At 43.1% G+C, this 26,311-nt stretch overlaps 1 protein-coding gene, 1 long non-coding RNA gene and 1 pseudogene across 2 annotated transcripts; 2 read left to right on the forward strand and 1 right to left on the reverse strand.

Annotated features, from left to right (window-relative positions):
• The first annotated feature begins 610 nt into the window (after positions 1 to 610).
• Positions 611 to 4,826, forward strand: SOWAHB (sosondowah ankyrin repeat domain family member B). The gene has a single exon (XM_055296208.2). The coding sequence runs from the start codon at positions 1,125 to 1,127 to the stop codon at positions 3,507 to 3,509; it is 2,385 nt and encodes a 794-aa protein (XP_055152183.2). The 5' UTR covers positions 611 to 1,124; the 3' UTR covers positions 3,510 to 4,826.
• A 2,958-nt stretch (positions 4,827 to 7,784) lies between these two features.
• Positions 7,785 to 11,962, reverse strand: LOC129491611 (large ribosomal subunit protein uL24-like; annotated as a pseudogene).
• A 305-nt stretch (positions 11,963 to 12,267) lies between these two features.
• Positions 12,268 to 13,793, forward strand: LOC129492222 (uncharacterized). Its single transcript, XR_008660766.2, has 2 exons — positions 12,268 to 12,584; positions 12,819 to 13,793. It is a non-coding gene; the product is annotated as an uncharacterized lncRNA (long non-coding RNA).
• Positions 13,794 to 26,311: the final 12,518 nt, after the last annotated feature.

Raw genomic sequence — 26,311 nt, forward strand, 5'->3', positions numbered from 1 at the left:
GAACCTTACATTCTGAAAGGAAGGACTTCACCAAGCCAACACAAAACACTGTACAAATCTCTGCTGTTCACAAATTTTAGAGTAAATAAAAGCAGACTAATGCTACACATCAAATACCTTAACTGGCGAGACATAATTCCTAGTTCATTTTAGCCGCCGGGGGCAAGAAGCTATCAAAGTGATTTTTTTTTTTTTTTCCAGCACCTTAATGTGAGACAAGTATGAAGGAAAAAGGCCCAAACCAATATTGCCCAGTAGTAATTTTCAGAGTGATTTCTCTTTTCGGTATAGACTTGGATGTATTTGGACTCCTTCGAGGGGGCGCCGGAGAAGCGGCCCAGAAAGTATTTCTATATTAAGAAAAATTTAGTTTGGATGCAAAGTGAGTTTTGCGGACCGCAATACAGCCTCGAGAAATCTGAAATACTTCTCTACAGCGTTAATAAAGAAAGATAACTCAGATTGCCTGTTAACTTGCAGCTTCTCCTCTTCCCCCATCGGCTTCAGCCTGAACTCATCAAAGCACCGGAGGACAGGAACGGACCTTCTATCGCTTTTGTTTCCTGCGTGGCGGAGACTTAGAGGAACGGCCGGTCGCCTACCTGCCTTCCACTTCCCCGGCCGCAGAGCAGTTCGCTGCCGGCTCCGTTCGCCGCCAACCTCACCTACCGGCTGGCTCTCCCGCCTGACTCTTCTGGGTTGGGTGGCGTGGGGTGGGGGAGACCTCAGGGGGCGGAGGGACACGAGGAGGCGGGCCTGGCCCTTCCCCCAGAGCCAGGGAGGAGGCGCCGCCAGGGCGCAGGTGAAACCGACTCGGCCCTATCCCGGGAACTTTCGCTGTGGAGACTCGTTGCGAGAGGCTAGAGTCGCGCAGGGGAGGTCTGGGAACCGCCCTCTCTCACCCAGACTGCCGCGGGGACTCAGCCCTGGGGCCACCCGCAGGGGACCCACGGCCCTCCTGACGCGCTCACGGGCTGCGGGCAGCGCTGGCCTCCGCGGCTGATGGGGGCGGCTAGTGCCGCCCCGGGCGCAGGTGACACTCGCTCGGCCAGGGTTTCCTCTGGCTGGGGAGAGCCCCGGGAGGGCGAGACGCAGACACCTCGGGGGCGGAGGACAAGGCAGCGATGGCCCGAGAGCTGAGCCAGGAGGCACTACTGGACTTTCTGTGCCAGGCTGGGGGCCGCGTGACCAACGCTGCCTTGCTGAGCCACTTCAAGAGCTTTCTCCGAGACCCCGACGCGTCCCCCAGCCAGCACCAGCACCGCCGCGAGCTCTTCAAGGGCTTCGTCAACTCGGTCGCCGCAGTGCGCCAGGACCCCGACGGCACCAAGTACGTGGTGCTCAAGAGGAGGTACAGGGACCTTTTGGGGGAGGAGGGGCTGCAGCGACCCCGCGAGCCGCCCGCGGTCGCCTCCAGTGCAGGGGTAGCTGCGCCCTCCTCCCCGCGAGGCGCGCGCGGGGGGGAGCCGCCCCAGCAGCAGCCCAGGCGGCGGCGGCGCGAGAAGGAGCCGGAGGAGGAGCCAGCAGGTGCAGCAGCCAGAGCCGCCGACGCAGCTTGCAATGGACTCCCGGCCAGCGGCTCCCACGGGGCGCCCGGGAAAGGCGGCGGATCGAAGGGCAGTCCCGGACAGAGGGCGCCGGTGCCCGCAGCTGCAGCGGCAGGGGCCCAGGCGAGAGCAAGGTGCGCAGCGGCGGAGACGCAGGGCCGCTGCTGCTGGGAGTGCCTCCAGAACAACCTGGCTGGGCTCCCGGGAGAGCTCGGCGCACTCCCGCACTCCGCCACCGCCGAGGAGAAGCCCGCACGGGCTCTGCCTGCCCAGGATGACCGCGGGGCTTCCAGGGAGCGGGAAGAAGGCGCGCTGGCTGAGCCCGCGCCTGTGCCTGCAACGCCTTGCTCGCCTCCCGCCACCGTCGAGGCTGCGACGAGCAGGGCTTCCCCGCCTGCTCTCCTGCCCGGCCCCGCTCCCCGTGGAGACCGGCCGGAGCTGCTGACCCCTAGCTCCCTGCATTATTCGACCCTGCAGCAGCAGCAGCAGCAGCGCACTCGAGAGTGGGTGGCCAGGCACCCGCAGGTGCCCGAGGCCCGTGATCAGGGCCCTATCCGCGCCTGGTCGCTGCTGCCAGACAACTTCCTCCAGCTGCCCTTGGAACCCGGCTCCACGGAGCCTAACTCAGAGCCGCCAGACCCCCGTCTTTCCTCGCACTCTCTCTTTCCTGTTGTTCCGGACGAGTCCTGGGAATCCTGGGCGGGGAACCCTTCATTGACTGTCTTTCGCAGCATTCGTTGTCAGCTGTCCCTCCAAGATCTGGATGACTTTGTGGACCAGGAGAGTCATGGCAGTGAGGAGAGCAGCAGTGGGCCCAAAGACTCCCCCGGGGCTTCTGAAGAGGGGCTGCAGGTTGTCTTGGGAACCCCAGATCGGGGGAAGCTCAGGAATACAGCTGGGGGCCTTTCTGTATCTCGGAAGGAGGGCAGCCCCCGCCGGAGCCCTCAGGGCCTCAGAAACAGAGGGGATGGTCACATCTCTCAGCAGGTCCCTGCAGGGGCTAATGGCGTTGCAGGCCACCCCCTGGAGCCTTTGCCTTGGCCAGTTCCTAAGTTAAGGAGGTCCCTCAGGAGGAGCTCTCTGGCAGGGAGGGCCAAATTGTCCTCCTCTGATGAGGAGTATCTTGATGAGGGCTTGCTGAAAAGAAGTCGGCGCCCACCTCGATCCAGGAAGCCCTCCAAGGCAGGAACAGCACCCAGCCCAAGGGTTGATGCAGCTTTATCACCAAAACTTGCAGAGGTTAGGGCTGTTGTGGCTGAGCGGGGTTGGCAACACAGCTTGTGGGCCCCCAGTGTGGGGGGGCCTGCAGCCTTGGCCCCCCACAGAACTTTTGAGCACAAATCATCCCTGGTTCCTCTAGATGCCAGGGAGCATGAGTGGATTGTGAAGCTTGCCAGTGGCTCCTGGATTCAGGTGTGGACTTTGTTCTGGGAGGACCCTCAACTGGCCTTGCACAAAGACTTTTTGACTGGGTACACTGCCTTGCACTGGATAGCCAAACATGGTGACCTCAGGGCCCTTCAGGACTTGGTGTCTGGAGCAAAGAAGGCAGGGATTGTCCTTGATGTAAACGTGAGGTCCAGTTGTGGATATACCCCGCTGCACCTTGCAGCCATTCACGGCCACCAGGGTGTCATCAAATTGCTAGTGCAAAGGTTGGCTTCTCGGGTAAATATCAGGGACAGCAGTGGGAAGAAGCCATGGCAGTATCTAACCAGTAATACCTCTGGGGAAATATGGCAGCTGTTGGGAGCCCCTCAGGGCAAGCCCATTTTCCCTGTCTATCCCTTAGTTGGAAGTTCTTCCCCCACCAGAAAGGCCAAGAGCAAGGAAATATCTAGAAGTGTCACCCGAAAAACTTCCTTCGCTGCACTACTCAAAAGTCAGCACAACAAGTGGAAATTGGCCAACCAGTATGAGAAATTCCACAGTCCAAGGGAAAGAGAAGAGTATAGTGACTGAGGTGGGTCTCTCTGTCCAACACGCAGGCAGCACTCCCTCACTCTACTCAGTGAGAGAATTCAGGGGGAATAGAAAAGCTGCTGAGAGTTGGTAAAGAGGATGGTCGAGTGAGATGGCGTTGACCTCCCTGGATCTTATGTCACTACATCCTGGACCTCAAGAGGGTCATCCAAGCTTTTTGAAAGCTGAAGTCCTTGACTGGAGAAACCTAGACAAGGGGCAGGGCCAGGTGCTTGATATCTAGGAGGCATTCTTCCTCTTCCCTTGCCACCATGGATCTGGGCACAGTAAGCCATATTGTTTCCTGAAGCAGGAGTCCCAGGCCTTGGCTAGAGAGGGAACAGATGTCTAACAAAAAGAGAAGCAATTCGAGGAATTGACGAAGCACACGCAGAATCTTCTCTGGCTAGTAGCTCTCTGGCTTCTGTTCATTTGAAGAATAAATCTTGGCTGACAGTGGGAAGCACCAGGTTTGAAATCAGATGGCTTTATTTTTCTTTTTTTGGCATTTAAATCAGTGAAATAAAATTATTACTGGAGAGCAGAGTTTGATTTGAGGGATTCCTCAGCCCTGTTCTCAAGTCTTCTTTTGAATCCCATGCATGGTGGTTAATGGGTAAAATGATTAATGCCTCCTTCGGGTCTTCTCACTGATCAGAGAAGCAGTTGGGTAAGATCCAGTTATGACTTGGACTCCATTCCCAAGAGGAATGACTGTCATTCAGGCCCTGCTTTTTTGTATCAACCCGAAGGGAACTTTCCAAATGTAAAAACCATATGGCTCATTTGCATAGTGACTGAAACCATCTTTCATGGAAACTCCCTGTGTAACAAACAGAATTATCATTACTAGTTTTCAGTAGATTTGAATGGCCAACGTTTGTACTCATAAAAAGAGAGAAATGATTTCACTCTGGGGAAACAGTAAGGGTTAAGAGAATGCATCCTTACCAGGACTATCTAAGCTGCTAAATATAATTTTATTTGCACTAAACTTGTTGCCAATTAAGATTAAATATTAGCCTTTAAGTACTCTATATCTAACATGAAGTGCTCCTTTTTAATTGCTTTTGAAGGGACTGATAACTTGTGAGATCATGGAGTGACAGAATGGCTAGTCTATAAACGTCAGCAGAACATCAAGATTTCAGAATAAGTTCAAAGAGGGCTGAAATACATGTTCAAGTGGAAATTGTTAATTTTTTATGGGAATGTTTTCATGAGATGTGGCAATGATGCTGTATTTTAAGTCTTTTTGTGTTTCTTCTGGTTATTTGCTCCCACTAAAAGATCAATAGATCTTTATAATTTATTCTACTTATGCTGATTACTGTTTTCTTCTTTACAAAATTATGTCTCAGCGAGTGCCAAATATTATTGTTTCTTTGATTTTTTACTTTATAATTTTGCTGAAATAAATATATCTCTTCTACTAGAAAAATAAGCATAATAAATAAATCTAAGAGATTTTTTCCCTAAAGATCTATATAAGAGATGAAACTTTGTCAAATCAAAGCAAGAAAAATGGCAACCACAGATGGGACACAGTTTGAAGAGATAAAAAATTAAAAGAATACATAATAGACATCTATGCAAATACTCTAGTAAACTAGTAAAAATTGTAAACTACTAGTAAGCTAGTGATATTTCAAGAAAAAAATGTCAGCTTTCTAAAAAATCCAATGAATGTTTTTACTTTATCATATTGTTATTACTACATCAATTTATTCAACAGATGTATTTTGTGTAGTGCTGTGGGATTTATAAAGGTGAGTGGGAGATGACCCCTCCTGTCTTGAAATTTAAGATCTGACAATATTTATTATTGATTGCTTTACATCGTATCCTTGTTTTTTTTTTTTTTTTTTTTTTGAGACAGAGTCTCAAAAATAGTTGAGGCTGGAAGTTGCCCAGGCTGGAATGCAGTGGTGTGATACTGGCTCACTGCAACCTTCGCCTCCCAGGTTCAAGCAATTCTTCTGCCTCAGCCTCATATGTAGCTGGGATTACAGGCAGCCACCACCACTGCTGGCTAATTTTTGTATGTTTAGTAGAGATGGGATTTTACCATGTTGGCCAGGCTGGTCTCGAACTCCTGACCTAAAGTGATAAGTTGTATGTTTCAATATTCCCAGAGTGTTGGGATTATACGCATGAGCCACTGTGCCTGACCTGTACCCTATCTTGCTCCCATGATGTCTTTTAAAGCTGCATTATATCAGAAAATAAGCTTGTAAAATGAGGCAAAGAGAAAAGAAAGATGGTAACAGAAATGAGGACAAACAGCAGCAATGCAAGAAAAAATTTTCAAAAGTGTCCTAAGTACAAAATACATGCTCTGGAGAGAGCACTTGTTTCAGCAGAGAAAGAGAGATAGAGAGAGGGAGAGGGAGAGAAAGAGAAAGAAACAGAGGGAGAGAAAGAGAAACAGAGAGAGAGAAAGAGAAACAGAGAGAGAGAAAGAGAAACAGAGGGAGAGAAAGAAACAGAGGGAGAGAAAGAGAAACAGAGACAGAGAAAGAGAAACAGAGAGAAAGAGAAAGAAACAGAGGGAGAGAAAGAGAAACAGAGAAAGAGAAAGAAACAGAGGGAGAGAAAGAGAAAGAAACAGAGGGAGAGAAAGAGAAACAGGGAGAGAGAAAGAGAAACAGAGAGAGAGAGAGAGAGATCCTTTCTGGCTGGGAAAATCAGGGAGGGCTTCATAGAGGCCAGGAATCTTTTAATTGAATGATGCTAACTTTCCCAAGAAACCAGCTGTGTTAGTTCTACCACATTCTTGACTTCTGCTTCAGTGTGTGATTTACATAGCACTAGTGTTGGCTGATTGTTCACTGGTTAGAACACAATCGTAAGTCTCAAGTTGATTCTTATGATGATTCATCATGTCCCTCATACCTGCCTCTGATCAACTCTTTTACATGGTCAATATGCTATGTTGGGGAGGAGTCAGGGGAGAAGAGGGTGTAGAGAGCTGATTAAAACACAGATCTGATCCTGACACCCTCTTAGTCATGTTGTAAAGTCCAGGCCAGGAGGGCTGCCAGGACTAGCATACTTTCCGAGCTTTCTGCCAGCCACTCCCTGCCATGAACCCCAAACTTAAGCTACATCAGACCCACTGGGATGCTGGTGGCCCTAACCTCTCAGTTTCTGTCTTGTGCTGAATTTCTTTTACTTAGAAAACCCTTTTTGCTACTTTCCTGGTAATCTTATTCCTCAAAGGATAGCTCAAATGTCACAGCCTATATGAAGATTCCAGGACAAACACCTCCAAGCTGGAAGCTGTATAGCTCCCTCATCAGAATTCTTATAATACTGTGTACATACATCATTTATAATTTTTGCCACATAGTATTCAAGTAAATTGTATGTCTCAATATTCCTGAAGATTTTGAACATCTGGAGATTAGTGAATATGTTTTCAGTTCATCTAGATTTCCAGATATTTATGGAGCATCTGCTATGTGACAAAGACATAATTCCTGCCTTCAAGAGCTCATAGTCTACTGGGGAAGGAGATGTGAGGATTGGGTCACTAAAAATTGCTTCTAGCATAGTACATGCACAGATATGTGTGTGTGTCAAGACTCTGAGAATTCAGAGAAGGGGATGTTTGTGAAGCATTTTCCATGTGCCAGTCTCTTCGGTTATGCTGGAAATACAACATTTAGTAGAATATACCTATTTCCTGCTCTGATTATGCTTTTCTGGATTGGGGAAGTCAGGAGGAAAAAAGGAAGTTAGATGAGCTTTGAAGGGTGAAGTGCAGAAAAGAGTTCTGGAAGAATATCCCAGGAGAGGAAGGGACATGACCAAAACCACAGAGTGGTTTGGGGATACTGAGCCAGACAGTGTGGCAGAAGTGAGGCAGTGCAGAAAGAGATGAAGCTGGAAAGGTCATTTAGGACTAGGTTGAAAGAAGGGTCTTTTTGACCTCAGGAAATACAGGCATTTTCTAGGAAGCCAAGGATTGGGAAAACTCCTCCCAGAAAAACTTAGTGTTATTCCAAATCCAGGTGTTTTCCTGAAGTCTTAATTTGAAGACAAAAGTATATCAAAGTATTAGATTAAATGTGCTTAAAGTTCCTCTTTCGCATTTTTCTTAGGTCTTCAGTGTTGTTAATGCCTATTTGCTAGCACATAGTGGTAAGCAACAAAGTAATTTAACCAATGGCAATTTCGTTTTAAAAACAAACATTAGAAATTGTTGATAAGCTTAGCTCAACACTTTTTTTTCATTTTAGCAGTTGTATGAAAGTTTGTTTATAGATTCATTTATTCCCATATCTTCTCAATTGTTTCTTTCTTGTATTTGCCCTTTTTCTTTCCTACTTGGCAAGATTTGGCTTTCTGTTCATGGATCTTTTTATGGTCTTTGTCCACTTTTAGCCTAGTGATAACCACTTTGCTGGGGTGAATGCCTACATGGACAATTGTACCATTAGCCTTTTGCTGTTGCACCCATTCAATGTAGATGACATCGTTCTTCCTGTAAACCTTGAGTACGTTGCCAATTTGCTGACCTTTAATAATGTCCTTGCACAGTCTGAACTTCATCATCCTTCCGGATGGTCATGGATCAAACATCGTACTTCTGTCTTAGCTCTTTGGAAAGAGGGGAAGACATAGTCTTCTTGAAAATGTGTGAAAGTGTATTGAAATGCCTTTTGCAGTTCTTGCTTTGGTCAGAAGTCACAAAAGCATTGAATTTCACTTTGGCCACTCTCGCTTCAGTGATGGATGCAAAAGGTGCTCGACACTCTTTGTTGTAGTCATAAAATAGTGAATTCTAATGTAATAAATATACTGCAGATATTAAGTATATATACTGTAGTCTTATTTTATGATAGTAAAATTGCTTATAGTTCAATATTTCAGTGTGTTACACATAGCATGCTATGAATTCCAGATGCCTTGATTCCTCTATATATTTTGGGTTTTGAGGCAGGGTCTCACTTGGTCACCCAGGCTAGACTGCAGTGTTGCCATCGTAGCTCACTGTAACTTCAAACTCCTGGGTTCAAGAGATCCTCCCACCTCAGCCTCTTTAGTAGCTGGGACTATAGGTATACACCATCAGACTCAGCTATTTTTATTTTATTTTATTTTATTTTATTTTTTTTATTTTTAGAGACAAGGTCTCTCTGTTACCCAGGCTATGTTGCCCAGGCTGGGTCTCAAACTCCTGGCCTCAGCTTCCCAAAGCACTGCGATTACATGTGTGAGCCACCACACCTGGCACCCCGTACATCTTTTTTGTTGTTGTTGAGACAAGGTCTCCCACTGTCACCCAGGCTGGAGTGCAATGATGCAATCTCAGCTCACTGCAGTCTTGACCTCCCGGACTCAAGCCATCCTCCCACCTCAGCTTCTGGAGTAGCGGGAACTATAGGTGCACACCACCACACCCAGCTAATTTTTTTATTTTTTTGTAGAGATGAGGTCTCACTATGTTGCCCAGGCTGGTCGTGAACTCCTGAGCTTAAGCAATCCTCCAGCCTCAGTGTCCCAAAGTGCTGGAATTACAGATATGAGCCTTCATGCCCAGCTCCCCCTATACATTTTAAAAAATAACTTTACAATTTTAAATGTACAATTCAATGATTTTTAGTATAATCACACTTATGCAACTATCACCACATTAAGTTCCTGTATAAATCTGAGAGCCACTGATCCAGGCAATAGGAAGCCATTGAAGGTTTAATGCAGGAGAGTGACATATAAGCTGGGGTGAAACAAAGATTCTTCTTGCTGCAGTAAAGGAGATGAACTAGAAGCAGAGATCAGTGAAACTATTATAATAGCTTAGTTTCATATTGGGAATATCAGGAATGTTGACTCAATAAGCTGGATAAGGTGTTATCCATTGAATTGGATGTATACAGTGAGGAAAAAAAACTTTGTTGGTGGGGCTGATTTAGTTGATAAGAATTAAGTATTAGGTAAGATGTAAAAGAGTTACTCCATTTCCTCTCACCCTCAAAATACCCTGGTTTTGTCCATTTTTTTTTGTTTGTTTTTGGCAAAGTCTCGCTCTGTTGCCCAGGCTGGAGTGCAGTGGCATGATTTCAACTCACTGCAACTTCCACCTTCCGAGTTCAAGCAATTCTCATGCCTCAGCCCCCTTAATAACTGGGATTACAGGCGTGAGCCACGACACCTGGCTATTTTTTTTTTTTTTTTGGAGACAGAGTCTTGCTCTGTCGCCCAGGCTGGAGTGCAATCTTGGCTCACTGCAACCTCCACCACCCAGGTTCAAGCTATTTGCCTGTCTCAGCCTCTGGATTAGCTGGGATTACAGGCGTGTGCCACCACATCCAACTAATTTTAGGTTTTTTGTTTGTTTGTTTTTGTTTTTTGTTTTTTGAGACGGAGTTTTGCTTTTGTTGCCCAGGCTCACTGCAACCTCCGCCTCCCAGGTTCAAATGATTCTCCTGCCTCAGCCTTCCGAGTAGCTGGGATTACAGGCCCAGCTAATTTTTTGTATTTTTAGTAGAGACAGGGTTTCACCATGTTGGCCAGGCTGGTCTCCAACTCCTGACCTCTGGTGATCCACCCGCCTCAACCTCCCAAAGTGCTAGGATTACAGGTGTGAGCCACCACACCCAGCCCTAATTTTAGTATTTTTAGTAGGGTTTCACCATGTTGGCCAGGCTGATCTCAAACTCCTGACCTCAGGTGATTCACCCACCTCGGCCTCCCAAAGTGCTGGGATTACAGGCATGAGCCATTATGCCCAGCCTAATTTTTGTATTTTTAGTAGAGATGGGGCTTTGCCATGTTCATCAGACTGGTTTCAAACTCCTGGCCTCAAGAGATCCGCCTGCCTCGGCATCCTAAAGTGCTGGATTACAGGGGTGAGCCATCATGTCTGGCCTGGTTTTGTAATTAAATTACTTATTCCTGTCATGACCATCTAGGTTCATGGTGGCACTGAATCCAGAGTGTGAATTCAATCTCTGTACAAGCTCTTTTGCATAGCAGTGCTGCTGTGTGCACTTGGGTTTGTCAACATCAAAACAAATTTAAAATGTTTAATGAAAGGTTGGATAATGTAAGTACTTAAGCTCATGGCAATGAAGCTGGGTTGCCTGGCTCCTGTTCTGATTTGGACAAGACCTTCAACTTCTTAGTTTTGTCATTTGTAAGATGGAAATAATAGCAATAGAAAATGGGTTTTCTGAGAGGATAAAATGAATTTATACCTGTACAAAGTTCATAGAAAATGCCTGGCACATAGTAGATCCTCAGTAAACATTTGGTATTATTATTTTTAACACCATTCAAAGTCTACAGTTCACTTAAATTTCCATCTATGCAGAAAGCAAAGAAATCTAGTTGATTAAAAAGGTGCTGATAAAAATTTATTGATAAAGCTAAATAATTTTCATTATGCTTCTACACAAGAAAGATGTCTGGGTTTCTCATTTCAAGTGAAAAAGACTATTTAACTACCTCTTGTGTGTAATAATCATTAGCTATTATGTCATTAAACAGAATTATGTCCAATTGAAGTCACATAAACTAATACCAGTCAAATTAGAAGCTCTGATGTTGCCCGGAACTGAAACTCAGACAGAGCTCTGAAGGAATCAGGCTTATGGAGAGGTGAGGTGTGTGTGTGTGTGTGGGTGTGTGTGTGTAATGCTACTATCACTCATGAATTGGAAAAATCTAAATGGAACCATGCAGTAAACTTTCTCAAATTTCTGCTAAATTTGGTCATGATGAAGTCACTGAGTTGGATTAAAAAGCATTGATCTGACTATTCTTCCTTCATGATGTGAAAATAACACTTCCTGATCTCTAGCTACCAAGCTTGACTCCTATTTTCTACTTTTTTTTGGGGGGGTGGGGTGGGATGGGGGTTGATCCTTTCGTTTATTCAGACTTTACTCATCATCACATTCTGAGCCCCTTTCTGCATCTACCTCAGCGTCCTCACACAACTCACAGGCTTGAGAGGACTTCAAAGTGTGATCACAGCACTGAGGGGTCCCAAGTAAGGCAAAAGGGCCTGGGAGAGTGGTAAGGATCCAGCAGGGCCTCATAAAGAAGGTGACATCTGAGCTGGTCTCCAAGAATGAGCCACCGCTTAGCTAGGGCCTCTGTTTCCATATTGAATCACTGGAATACAATTTGCTGAATTCAACAGATTGGTGATCTGGGCTCAGGTTAATTAGCTTTGCTTATGTTTTACTTTTGTTTTCTCTGTCTCCCCTCTAGACTATCATCCCATAAGAATGGAGACCTCTGCCTGCTCCACTCCCTGCCGTGCTTCCATGTCTGGAACATGCAGTAGGACCTCAGTGAATGTGTGCTGGAAGAGGGAACACTGATCGGAATTTGTCCTCTGAATTTGTCCACTCACGCTGCAGTGTCAGCTCCTTGAGGACAGCAATGTCATCAGTCCTGTTGATCCTTGGATCAGCACCTAGAAGGGTTTGGCACATGGTAGGTGATCACTGACTGGCTAATTACAACAGGACACAGCAGCAGTCCTTGAAGCTGGGAGTGAACCCCAAATCCTACCTTCAAGCAGGAAGCCCTGTGCCTTTGTATTATGCCTGAAATGGGGCCTGTGAAGGAGGCGGCAGGAGAGGGGATAAAGTGCTGCCATGGGTTCTCGTGTACATAGAAGACAGTGGCATGGGAGGACATGAGCAGGCATATCCAGGAAATGAACAGGACTGAGGCTCGTCCCTAAACCTGCTCTCTTAGGTGTCACACCATCTCCTACTGGAAGCAGGTGAGCAGCTCCCAAGTTCCCTTGGAGATAGAGGCCACATGACCTCGACCTGGCCAATCAGCAGAGCCCATTCTCTTCAGCCATAGTGATTGGCTGAGGTCTGGGCAAGTAACCAATCGGGTGCCAAAGGTCAGACTTCCGGGTTGGAACCCTGGAGGAAGAGAAGCTCTCTTTCTGTCAGGTTGCTGGAGTGGTTGGTGCCATCTTGTCACCTTGAAGGGAAAGCCCACCCAAGAATGACACCAACATAGAGGGAAGTAAACAGAGCCAAGAGGTCAGCAGAGGTGGTTCCTGGTGCCGTTATCCAGCACCCAGCTACAGACCAGGTGAAATTGGCCGGGCACTTGGTCACTGGCACTGAAGTGACCCATAGGTCACACACAAAAGTCTGCAGAGCAACTCCAGCTATGCTCTTTCGTTTTCACAGTTAGCAACGTTTTTATAGGTAGCATTCTTGGTTAGCATTCCTAATTAGGATTTGTAGCTAGAAGGTTACCTACCATGTGGCAGGGCCTTACGACCATCTCTGCTGATGAGGAGACCCTTACTGATCATTATAGGCTCCTCGAGATCATCAGCCAGGACAGCTTCACCAGGGTGAATGAAGTTCACCAAGTACCTTCTCACTGGGCAGCAGAACTCCTCCTTCCTCTAGAGTCTATTCCATGGGGTCACCCCAAGGTCATCAAGCCCTTTCGACACCACAGACACTTTGTTCTTAGCCATGGAGTACGCCAGCAGAACAAAGCTGGTCGACTACATCCTGGAGTTGGGCTATATGAAGGCGGAAGAGGCCTGAAGCAAATTCCAGCAGATAGTATCAGCCCTCTAGTACCACCAACAAAAGGGGGATATCCATAGGGACCTGAAGCCCAAGAATTTCCTTGTGGTCCATCACAACATAAAAATAACAGACTTTGGATTTGATACCAGGTTCACTGTAGGCCAGAAGCTGGGCACCTTCGGTGGGAGTCCCTCTTATGCGGTCCTGAACTCTTCCATGGCCAAACATATGATGGACCCCAGTGGACATGTAGAGCTGGAAAGTCATTCTTTACACCACAGTAACAAGGGCCTGACATTTATCAGGCAGATTTTGTGGCGCTGAGGAAGCTGATACTATGTGAACAATTGTACAAAATCCCACTCTTCACTCTTCATTTCCAGAGAGCTTCATAAACCTATTTCTGACCACAGGGAGAGGCCTATACTAGACTACGTCATGGAACACCTATGGATCAACACTGGTCAGGAGGACATGAAGGCCATACTAGGAGCTGCTCTCTCATCACCAGGACTCCTGAAAGACAGAGCTCATGGTGTCCGTGTGATATGAGGCAGACCACATCTAGTCCTTGTTAGAAGAAAAATTTGATGATACCATGGCCTGGTACTGAATGCTGGGCTCCATCATCACAGTGTAGTCTTTGCCTTCAGTGGATCCCACCCAATAGCCACTAGCCTTCCCCATCACTTGAAAGAAACTCTTATGCTTTAACGTACAAAACTTGTGAAGAACATTGGGAAAAGGTGCATAGTTCGTATGTTCTTCATTTGTTCACTCTTAAGTGTCCAAAGTGTCTTGTCATTCATGCTGGTCTAAATATTGTGGGTTGACATAAAATTTGAGATATAATAAGGCCAACAGGTCAGGAAACAAGTATTGTACAACTGAAAAGATAATTTGTTGCCCACAGTTCCCAAGAGGACAGGCACACAACATGCAGGGCCACACAGGGAAGCACCAGTGGGGGTCAGTAGGCAGAGGGAGGGGGAGAGCTGTGGGCAAGAACCTTTGTTGTGCTTCCTTCTCAATTTTGCCCAGGAAGAGCTCCTTGGCGACAGCTTGGATGAGTGGACTGGTGCACAGCGGGTGCCAGCACATGGTGAAGGCCACTGGAGGCTGGCAGGAATGCACCTCCCTTGGGGTAGGCTGCAGGAGCCCAGTGCTCCTCATGCTGCCCTGGTTGCTGTGGCCACTACTGCCATTTCGTGCTCAGCACTTCAGCATCTGGTCTGTGCAGCCTGATGATGCCCTCTCTTTTCTACTTTTAAGACTTGTGTGTTTTGTAAAGGCCTTACTGTATGTAAATTAGTTCTCAATTTAAAAAGAAAATACCAAGAGAAGTAAGGAGAAATATTTTTCAAATGCCCATTGGGGCCAAAGCCAGGACTGTTTTGAAACAGTCTAGTTCTTCCATGTACTCTCTTTTTCTTTCTTTCTTTCCTTTTTTCCTTTCCTTGTCTCCTGTTCTTTTTAGAACAGCGAACATTCCCAAATTTAGCACCTACTAACAGGTATTTCTGTGCCATCGCTTTTTCAAAAACTACAATTATTAATCTTACAGGATTTGAAGGTTTTTGCTATTTATGTCCCAAAATACAATTAGCTTCTAGTGAATTCTTGTCCTTTGGTGTCAACTAGGAAAACACTTCAGGGACATAAATATTGTGAACCAAGTGACATGCCACCATCCCACAATGGGTCTCACTGCCTAAGAGAATGGGCCAGTCATGGTAGGGGTAAGACAAGGATTTCATTCTATGACCCTGCTAATGGGCCAGAAATAGTCCAATTTTCTTAGTTATTTGAGGACTGAGAACTTCTCAAGACTTAGTGAATCGCATAAGAGTGTTCAGATCAAAGTACAGTATTCAGAGTTTCTGATTAAAACCGACTTTTAAAAGTGAGCAAAATGAGTATTCTGTGCTGACAGCTTTGCCTGCACTAATGGTCTAGGGAGAGTCACATGGATTTTTCTTCCTGGAATGGGCCACAGGAATAGCCATGCCTTTACAGTGTTTGCATGTTGTTAAGTGGATGTTCTTAGTTTTCCACCTAGTTTGACCCTAATAGGTTATATGGCAAATATAAAACCTCTGTGAACCTTGATTTTTCTGGGGAAAGGAGAGAGGAGGAAAGAGAAAAACATACCAATAGTATCAAATCAGCTTCGGATCTTCAGGACAGACAGCACTAAAATACACAATATTACTAATGAGTAGCTGCAAATGTGGGGTGGGGGATAACAGAAGGCTGATTTTGCTTGATCTGTAGGCCATATAGTCTCACAATAATGACTTTAACTTTGGACTCCTAGGGGGCATATTAACTAAGTAATGTTTCATAGAAATATGTAATTAACCTACCTGTGGAGCCTCTTTCCATGCATTATGGAAAGATCACAAAATATTGCCCTGGATTTCTTGGGCAAGATTCCTGATACCCGTCATAAATTCTTGGGAAAGCTGAGTCCTAGAACTACTCTTCAAATTTTAGGTTTACACATATCTTTCAGGAGCAGTGTATCTAATATGGATGATCTTACACGAGCATTTTCTGATCTTTGTTCTTATTAGCTAATTGTAAAATTCAATCAGGAACTGACAAAGGGGTTGAAACTCAAGTTTACTTGCTACATGTTAGAATCTTTGAATTATTTGAGGTTTTAATCATCAGTGTTGTATTAGTCTGTTCTCACAGTGCTATAAAGAACTACCTGAGACTGGGTAATTTATGAATAAAAGAGATTTAATCAATTCACAGTTCTGCAGGCTGTGTAGGAAGCATGGCTGGGAGGCCTCAGGAAACTTAAAATCATGGTGGAAGGCAAAGGGGAAGCAAGCACATCTTAACCATGGTAGAGCAGGAGTGAGGGAGAGAGAGGAAGTGCCACACACTTTTAAACCATCAGATCTGGTGAGAACTCACTACCATGAAAACAGCAACCGGGAAGTCGACCCCCATGATTCAATCACCTCCCATCAGGCCCCCTCCTCCGACACATGGGGATTACAATTCGAGATGAAATTTATGTGGGGACACAGAGCCAAACCATATCAAGTGTTATTGATATTTTATATCATTCCATTCTACCCACCCACGCACCCCCGCCTCCAAACACACACATATACTGTAGCATAGATAATAAAGAATTGTAGCTATATTCTTATACCATAAGATGTGTTTATTTAAGATGTCTCTCAGATTTTTAGTAAAGGAAATCATCTGCATGTGGCCGCTAACTCTGAGACCACTAAAATTCCTAATCCTGCGAACAGCCTGTGATTCTTTGAGAAGGGAAAAGGATTAATCCCCTGGACATGGGGCAAAGACAAAAACATCTGCATGCAGAAGTTGTATGAGGTGTCGCCTGAGCATAACCTTATATGCTTGTATGTGTCACACCTTCTTGTGGTCTCTTGGGTCTAGGTGTTTTCCTACTAAAAGCTTCCTCAAGGCCATCTGGAGAAGCAGAATGGCAGAGCAGGTGGAGTAGTATCACCTGGTGATCTCAGCATTCTGGACACAGGCAGGGCTCTTCAGGCTGCCCTGTTTAATGTTTTCCCTGTTATTGTGGTACATTTCTGACTCAAATCCAGTTTTGGAGGTTTTTGTGAGGTACTTTCTCAGGTTCAAAACTCCTTATGTCTTTATTCACTTGAATTGAGTAAAAGATAATCCTTATTCCTTATAAATTGAAAGCCACAGCATTTAGATACTGGCTTATGATCGAAGTTATGGACTATCGGTGTTCCTAAAAGGAAATAGAAAGCTAATACGGGGAGAAGTAAATAAGTATTTTTTGTTGTGAGAAGATACCACATAAATACTGCCATTATCTGGTAGGTTTAGGAAATGGATTATTTTGATGAACAAATTATTCGAGTTGAAAGGAATTTCTCACGTTTTACATGATGAACAGTTGTAAGAAAATTTAAAAACTACAATGAAATATACTTAGCACTAAACACAAGTAATTTATGTGTCTCAAAAAACAATGAAAGATTCTTAAGTGCTTTGTGCTTATTGCATTTTAGATGCACAAAACTAAAGTCAGTTGATAAAGGTTGTGCTTTTATAAATTTTACGTCTATTTTTGCATCTTGAAGAATTTTATATTTATACAAATAATACATGTTCATTGTAAAGAAAAATCAATAACACAGATAAAAAGAAGAAAAAATCTGTCGCTAATTTCGCTACCTTGAGCAATCACTGATAATATTTTGTTGTATATACACACTTTCAAAACTTATGACAAAACCAAAATCATATTGTACATAATTGCCAACCTATTTTATTGTTTGATATATCACTATTTTTTTCCTTTTGAACTGGAATTCTATACCAAGTTCCGGATAAAGTTTAGGTCTTTAGATGACTAAAAGTGGAGCAGTTGAGAAATTATTTGTAGGCCAGGCTTTTGCTTCAATGCCATTTCCCTTCTCTGCAGTCTATGAGCAAGGTCCTAAATGAGTTAAGTTTTAAATTATTTTAAAAATTATTATTAGCATTCATTTGACTTGAAGTCATAAATTTTCTTTTGTTTTTAACCAGTTTCTTTGCCCAGTGTTCTAGGTGCATGACTTTTCAGGCAGGTGGCTCCTCCTCCAGGAAACTGGTTGCCTGTTCCCACCCCTAGCAGGAAGACAAGAGGGAACTCCCAGCTGTGACCAACCATCTCTCACCTGCAGTTTTTCTGTTTGTTTATGGGGCAAAGGAGACACTGAGACAGGTGTGGGCCAGTTATGATTTAGGAATGTTTACTATGCTTGATTGCATCATAAAAGGGGCTAGATCTACCGGTACTTTTACTATTCTTAACGCTAAGGAGAGACTATATTAGAACTACTTTATTTAACATAAGGCTAGGGAAGGAAACATAGAAATCTAAAATATACATTTTTTTTTTTCCTGGTCATACAGATCTTTTAGTTAAAGTATTGTCTGAAGATGAAGATTGGTGTAGTTTTACTTTTCAATAAATCTTTTTTTTAGCAATTCAAACATATTCTCAGAAGATATAACCTAATAAGTAATAGATTTTAATCATTTCCAATCCCATATATTCCCTTTTAACTTTTGATTGCATAAGTCTAATCAGCATGCATATTTTATTTTAGCTTCTACTATTTTATATAACAGCATATCCCATATATTAAAATAATTTTCCTTTTTTACATTTTTTATAGCCAGGTCTACCTTAATTAATATATTGTAGTTTGTTTAGCTATTTCTTTACTCTTTGACGTTGAGTCATTTCTCACTATTACAAATACTGTAGTACTGATATATCTTTTTTTCTCAAATTACAATAGCAGCAAGAAGACAAATATATTGTAAAAATAATTACGAGGTTCTTTTATTTCTTGGCTATTTTCCCAGCTGCAGTTTTATAGCTTTTGTCACATTTACCAACTTGTACTTCGGAAAAATTGAATCATGTTAAAGTGCCACCAGCAGGCATGTCTCCTGAAAGCCATACTAAGAGTGGGTTTTATGTTATTTGCTCATTTTAATGGGTATGCAGAGCAGCTTTTACATTGAGTTGCATATCTATTTGTTGCTAGTGAAACTGTCTTGTCACATTTTTTTAAAGTCCTTACCGCCACACACCATAAATGTAATATTGTAATTGCTAGTTATTTATTGCCATGTAACAAATTACCTCAAATCTTAGCAGTTTAAAAAAAAAGAGTGAAACAGGGCTGGGCGCAGTGGCTCAAGCCTGTAATCCCAGCACTTTGGGAGGCCAAGGCAGGCGGATCATGAGGTCAGGAGTTCGAGACCAGCCTGGTCAACATTGTGAAAACCCAGTCTCTACTAAAAATACAAAAATTAGCTGGGCATGGTGACACCCGCCTGTAATCCCAGCTACTCAGGAGGCTGAGGCAGGAGAATTGCTTGAATCAGGGAGGTGGAGGTTGCGGTGAGCTGAGATTGCGCCACTGCACTCCAGCCTGGGGGACAGAATGAGACTCCGTCTCAGGAAAAAAAAAAAAAAGTGAAACACTTATCATCTCATAGTTTCCGTAAGTCAGGAACAGCTTAGCTGAGCAGTTTTGGCTCAGGGACTCTCGTGAGGTTGTAGTCAAGACGTCAGTCATGGCTGCAGTCGTCTGAAGGCCTGCCTGGGTCTGAAGGGTGGTTCTCGGATGGCTCACCCACATGGCTCTTGGTAAAGGCCTCAGTCTCCCTCTAGAGGGCTGACTGAATGTCCTCACAATTTAGTGTCTTGGCAGCTGGCTTCCCTCAGAAATAATTCAACCAAAAGAGCAAGGAAGAAACCATGGCGTCTTTTATAATATAGTCATGGAAGTCACACGCAATCACTTCTGTGACTGATTAATCCAACCCACACTCAAGTGGAAGAGAAGAAGCTCCAGCTCTTGAAAGGAGTATCAAAGACTTGTGAACACATTGCAAAACCATCTCATGTACTAATTCATATAAACAACAGTGGAAAAATCAGCTTCTCTTGACCTTTGTTTCTGGACTGGCTGATGTTTTGTTACTAACTAATGAAGTGTGGGAGCACTTGTAGAAGAGCCACTTTCCTGACAGTCTCATTTGGGTTTGTCTTCTTGGTCTATCATTAATGATGTATGGAGTCATATTATTAAAAAGAAAGGAACATATGATAAATTGTTTGGCATATCCCTTCAAATAATCCTTCATCTGCCTGAAAACAAGATTTTCTTTCATTTGGCAGAGTGAAAAACAAGACGACGGGTTGTGATTGGATACTTGGAGGTAGGTGACTAAGGGAGTAGGATAGAGGCAGCATGGGCAAAGTAGGAGTTCAGGAAGAAAAGGAGATCAGGAATAGAATGGAAATGCCAAGGATAAAACTTCAGAAATACTGGTACAGAAACCAGGTAGAATGGTAGAATCTTTGGGAGTAAAATGTCAAGGGCATAGCAATAAATCCACTCTAATCACTCAGACTTATCCAAAAGCACATCTCCAATGCCGCTTTCTTAATGGACTTCTATATATAAAAACAGTCTCTGTTGGCTTTAAGTTACAAATAGAAACCAGTTACAAGAGACAAGACTGCCTCATGTCATGTAATTCAAGGTAATATACTGAGTGTATTACGGTTCCCTAAAGGGAGAGAACTAATAGGATAGATGTATATATGAAGAGGAGTTTATTAAGGAGTACTGACTCACACAATCACAAGGTGAAGTCCCAAAACAGGCTGTCTGCAAGCTGAGGAGCAAGGAAGGCAGTCCAAGTCCCAAAACCTCAAAAGTAGGGAAGCCAACAGTGCAGCCTTCAGTCTGTGGCCAAAGACCCGAGAGTCCCTGGCAAAGTCCCCGGTGTAAGTCCAAGACTCCCAAAGCTGAAGAACTTGGAATCTGATGTTTGAGGGCAGGAAGCATCCAGCATGGGAGAAAGACAAAAGTTGGAAGACTCAGCAAGTCTGCTCATTCCACTTTCTTCTGCCTGCTTTATTCTAGGCACAATGGCAGCTGATTAGATGGTGCCCACCCAGATTGAGGATGTATCTGCCTTTCTCAGTTCACTGATTCAAATGTTAATCTCCTTTGGCAACACCCTCACAGACACTCTCACGGACCTAGGTACAATACTTTGCATCCTTCAGTCCAATCAAGTTGACACTCAGCATTAACCATCACACTGAGTATTAAAAAAATTTTTTGGCCTTACTATTTAAAGATTAGAAAGCATTGCTTATTGGATGCTAGTTATATCCATACCAATTATTCACTTTATAAGGATCCTGAAAAACATTTTACTTGGTAATAATATCTTACAAATTCTTTATTGACTAGGCTAAATGTGCATCTGGTGATATTAAAATAAGCCAGTAGGCAAGGATTTCATGACCAAAAACCCAAAAGCAAATACAATAAAAACAAAGATAGATAGCTGGGACCTAATTAAACTAAAGAGCTTTTGCACAGCAAAGGGAACAGTCAGCAGAGTAAACAAACAACCCACATAGTGGGAGAAAATCTTCACAATCTATAACATCTGACAAAGGACTAATCTTCCAGAATCTACAACTAACTCAAACAAATCAGTAAGAAAAAAACAAACAATCCCATCAAAAAGCTGGCTAAGGACATGAATAGACAGTTCTAAAAAGAAGATATGCAAATGGCCAACAAACATATGAAAAAATTCTCAACATCACTAATGATCAGGGAAATGCAAACCGAAACCACACTGCAATACCACCTCACTCCTGCAAGAATGTCCATCATCAAAAACTTCAAAAATGATAGATGTTGGCATGGATGCGGCAATTAGGGACCACTTCTACTCTGCTGGTGGGAATGTCAACTAGTACAGCTGCTATGGAAAACAGTGTGGAGATTCCTTAAAGAATTAAAAGTAGAACTACCATTTGGTCCAGCAATCCCACTACTGAGTATCTACCCAGAGGAAAAGAAGGTATTATTCAAAAAAGACACTTGCACACACATGTTTATAGCAGCACAATTCATAATTGCAAAATTGTGGAACCAACTCAAATTCCCATCAATCAACGAGTAGATAAACAAAACCTGTGGTATAGATATACAATGGAATACTATGCAGCCATAAAAAGGAATGAATTAGCAGCATTTCAATGACTTGGATGAGATTGGAGACTATTATTCTAAGTGAAGTAACTCAGGAATGGAAAACAAAACATTGTATGTTCTCACTGACATGTGGGAGCTAAGCTGTGAGGACACAAAGGCGTAAGAATGATACAGTGGACTTTGGGGACTTGGGGGGAAGAGTGGGGGGAGTGAGGAATAGAAGACTACAAATATGGTGCAGTGTGTACTGCTTGGATGATATGTGCACCAGGATCTCACAAATCACCACTAAAGAACTTACTCATGTAACCAAATACCACCTGTACCCCAATAACTTATGGAAAAATAAAATAAAATAATGATAATGATAATAAAAGAAGCCAGTAGGGAACATAACAGATACCCATTAATTCATCATTTTCTAGTGTTAGAAAGGTTAGGGACCATTCACTGAACTCTACTACCCTGCCCTATCTACCCGACTCCTTGCTGGGGTTATATGATGTTCCAAAATGCTATGCCTGGAGTTCCAACCTGCATCGTCCTTGAAGGGTTCTTAGCAGTCCCTCCTGGCCTAAGTGGAGAAAGCCTAATTTCAAGCACCTCAAACTTATCATTATGTATACTTGATTTACTTACAAGTCAGGTTATCATAAAACCCTTTCACCAATAAATTCCTCTTCTGGGAATTTATCCTACAGAGATATGCATGGGTACAAAATTGCTAAGTAGAAGCTTTTTCATTCCAGCATTGCTTATAATATTAAAAAAAATTGGAAAAGACATAAATGTTACTGAGAATCAGTAAGAGACCAATACAATAAAATACCTTCTGGCCATAAAGAAGAATGAGGAAGTTTCAAATATTGATATGGAACAATCTCTCAAGATATGGACAAACAAGCCAGGTTTGTCATGATATGTACACTATTTATATAAAAGCGAGGGGAAGAAAAAAGGGAAAGTATATGTATTTTCTTATATATGAAAAAAATCTCTAAAAAGGAAATACAGTAAACTGCTAACACTGATATTTCCCAGGGAGAGTAACAAGTTGAATGTGATCAGGATGGGGAGGCTACTTTTCACCATACACCCCTCTGCTTCTTTTCAACTTTGGACCGTGGGAATCTTCTACCTATTTTTAAAATTTTGATATAAAATAAATTTCATATAATCACAGATAGATTTTTTAAACTTGTATACAGAAGGAGAAATGTTTCTATTAATAGTTTTCAGCCGGGGGCGGTGGCTCACGCCTGTAATCCTAGCACTTTGGGAGGCCGAGGAGGGCAGGTCAAAAGGTCAGGAGATGGACGCCATCCTAGCTAACACAGTGAAACCCCGTCTCTACTAAAAAGTACAAAAAATTAGCCGGGCATGGTGGCAAGTGCCTGTAATCCCAGCTACTTGGGAGGCTGAGCCAGGAGAATTGCTTGAACCCGGGAGTTGGAGGTTGCAGTGAGCTGAGATTGTGTCACTGCACTCCAACCTGGGCAACAGAGCAAGACTCCGTCTCAAAAAAAAAATAGTTTTCATATCTCAGATTATAATTTTTTTTAAGATAGGGTCTCACTCTGTTGCCCAGGCTGGAGTGCAATGGCATGATCACAGCTCACTGTAACTTCGAACTCTTGGGCTCAAGAGATTCTCCTGCCTCAGCCTCCCGAAGCACTAGGATTATAGGTGTGAGCCATGCACCCAGCCTAATATTAATTTTTTTAATGGATTAAAAATTATGTTAAATCAATGGGCAAAACTGGAAGAATCTGAGCAACAAAATAAAATAACGTTGGATTGTAACTCAAAGCATAAAATAAATATCCAGGAGCACATGTCACTATAAATAACTAATTAAATAAATTAATAAATGAAGAGAAGGGACCAATCTTCTCTGCAGAATAATTCAAATTAATTATGTAGATGCTCCACCCTTAAGGTGGAGCATAATTCTTCGCTCCTTAAGTGTGGGCTGTACACGGTAACTTCCATTCAAAGAGTACAGTATGGAAAAGAAGGTAAAGAGTAACTTTACAGTAGAGAAACTTGACAGATGCTACCTCAGCCAAATGATTAAGGTCCATATCAGCAGTGAAAAATCATCTTTTATTTATTTATTAATTTTTTTCCATAGGAGTGAAAAGTCATCTTGATAGTATGTACCCTTGTTATGATAATGATGAGAATGGTACTTTACTGCTGTGATCCAGTCTAATTATGAGAAAAACATCAAATTCCAATACAGGGGCATTCTACTACATACCTGACCAGTACTCCTAAAAACCGTCAATAGCTGAGTGTGGTAGCTTGCACCTATTGTCCCACCTACTTGGGAAGCTGAGGTAGGAGCATTGTGTGAGCCCAGGAGTTCAAGGATGCAGTGAGCTATGATCATGCCTGTGAAAATCTACTGTACTCCAGCCTGCGCGACATAGTTAAACTCCATCTCTAAAAAATATATAAAAATAAAAATAAATTTTTAAAAGCCTGCCAAGGTCATCAAAAGCAAGGAAAGTCTAACAAACTGTCATAGCCAAAAGGAACCCAAAGAGACATGATAAGTGTGGTATCTTGGATGGGATGGGGGAAGAGAAAAAGGACATTAGGTGAAAACTAAGGACATCTGAACAAGCTATGGACTTTAGTTAATAACAATGTATCAATAATGGTTCATCAGTTGTAACAAAGGTGCTATGCTCATGTAAGACGTTACTAATAGAGGAAACTGGGGGGTGTATTTGAACCTTATGTACTAGCTGCTCAGTTTTTCTGTAAATCTACAGCTGTTCTTAAAGCCTATTAATAAAAAAAGAAATAGGCGGAGGAATACAGAGCAAAAGTGGTAAAATGTTAACACTTGAAGAATAGGAGCAAAGAGTAAACAGGGGTTCTTTGCACAGTTCTTCCAACTTTTCTGTTTGAAATTAATTCAAACAAAAAATTTTTTAAATGTAACTATCCCTTCCTTGAACCACATCTAATCTAAATGACTTCTAATAGTTAATTTTTTTTTTTTTTTTTTGAAGCAGGGTCTCCCTCTGTTGCCCAAGCTGGAGTGCAGTAGCACAATCATGGTTCACTGCAGCCTTGAACTCACAGGCTCAAGCCATCCTCCTACCTCAGACTCCGGAGTAGCTGGGACCACAGGTGTACACCACCACACCGAGCTATTTTTATTTTTTATTTTGTAGAGACAGGATCTCTCTATGTTGCCCAGGCTGGTATAGTTAATTATTCAATGTAATAAGGAGATGTTCTCTTTAATATTAAATAGGGTTAGTCCCAGCCAATGGGAACCTCAAATGGCCTGTTACTAGGCAGAAGCTGGTTCCTGGCAACAGGGAAGGTTTCAGAGCTGATTGAAGATAGCCATGGGCAGGGTGTTTCCCAGCGCGGTAAATAAAGGTATAAGTGTCATCTAAGACATATCTCCTGGCAGCCATTGCAGTTTTAAAAGGGAACCTGGAGCCCTGTCTCCTCTGCTGGTGGTATTCCAAAGGCTCCTCCTTCCCTAGAGTCTGTTGCCCATGGCCTCCTTCCCTCGATTCTCCTCTTCCCCACCAATTTTGTAGAGGTGCCTCTGGGGCAGGGAAAAGGGGGATACTTATCTTGGCACCAAACCCTTAGCCAGTTGCAAAAAAAAAAAAAAAAAAAGAGAAGGAGTTAAATTATACAGTGTAACAATAGCAGCAGCAACACAGCAGTTAAAGACAGGTTTACTGAAGCAATTTGTTTTATTTTATTTACTTATTTTTGTACAAGCATTTCTTTATGAGTGACTTGGATTCTTGAGGAATTTTTGTGCCTTAGTTAAATGTCTGATGGAGAGGTAGAACTCAGGACTTGCTACAAATGGAATAAAATTCTCTTTAGAATTAGGTGAAAGCTTCCAGCATAGATTTCCTTTGCCTTCCAGCAGAGATTCCACAAGCATTTAGTTATTTATTTGGCAAACCCTAGGATTGTGAACATATGGAATGTGTGGGTATCCTACTTTCTTACCTCTGGGGCATCTTTGGGAGAGAAATCCCTGCGAGATAGCGAGACTCTCCAAATTTTAAGATGTTAAAATTATGTTGATGTGCTGATGAGATGGTGGTATCATTGCTTATCCAACATCCATATCCAAACAGTGACTGAATAGCAAAGATTCTTGGGATTAGGAAAGAAAGTTTAAAATAGTTCTGTAGCTTGTGTTTTATATTGACAGACCTATCAAAGTGGTCAGTTTAGAAATGGTAAGTGCAACTGCTCGTTTTTGTTTGTTTGTTTTGTTTTTGTTTCTATTTTTTTTTTTTTTGAGACAGAGTCTCTCTCTGTCACCCAGGCTGGAGTGCAGTGGCATGATCTTGGCTCACTGCAACCTCTGCCTCCTGGGTTCAAGTGATTCATGCCTCAGCCTCCTGAGTAGCTGAGACCACAGGCTCACGCCACAATGCCCGGCTAATTTTTTTTTTTTTTTTTTTGTATTTTTGTAGAGTTGGGGTTTCATGTTGACCAGGCTGGTCTTGAACTCCTGGCCTCAAGTGATCCACCCACCTCAGCCTCCCAAAGTGCTGACATTAAAGGCATGAACCACTGCGCCCTGCCTTGACTGCTCGTTTTTTGTATTATTGTCTCAAGGTGCCAGACGCAAACATTCATTAGAATTTAAAGCATAGGCATTTCCTGTCTCTCTCTTTCTATTTTTTTTTTAATTTCTCTTTTT

The sequence above is a fragment of the Symphalangus syndactylus genome, chromosome 10, assembly GCF_028878055.3.
Source record: "Symphalangus syndactylus isolate Jambi chromosome 10, NHGRI_mSymSyn1-v2.1_pri, whole genome shotgun sequence".
Classification (NCBI taxonomy): domain Eukaryota; kingdom Metazoa; phylum Chordata; class Mammalia; order Primates; family Hylobatidae; genus Symphalangus; species Symphalangus syndactylus.

Excerpts from the sequence above, each read along its gene's own strand:
- SOWAHB (XM_055296208.2), top strand. The coding sequence starts at position 1,125 with ATGGCCCGAGAGCTGAGCCAGGAGGCACTACTGGACTTTCTGTGCCAG.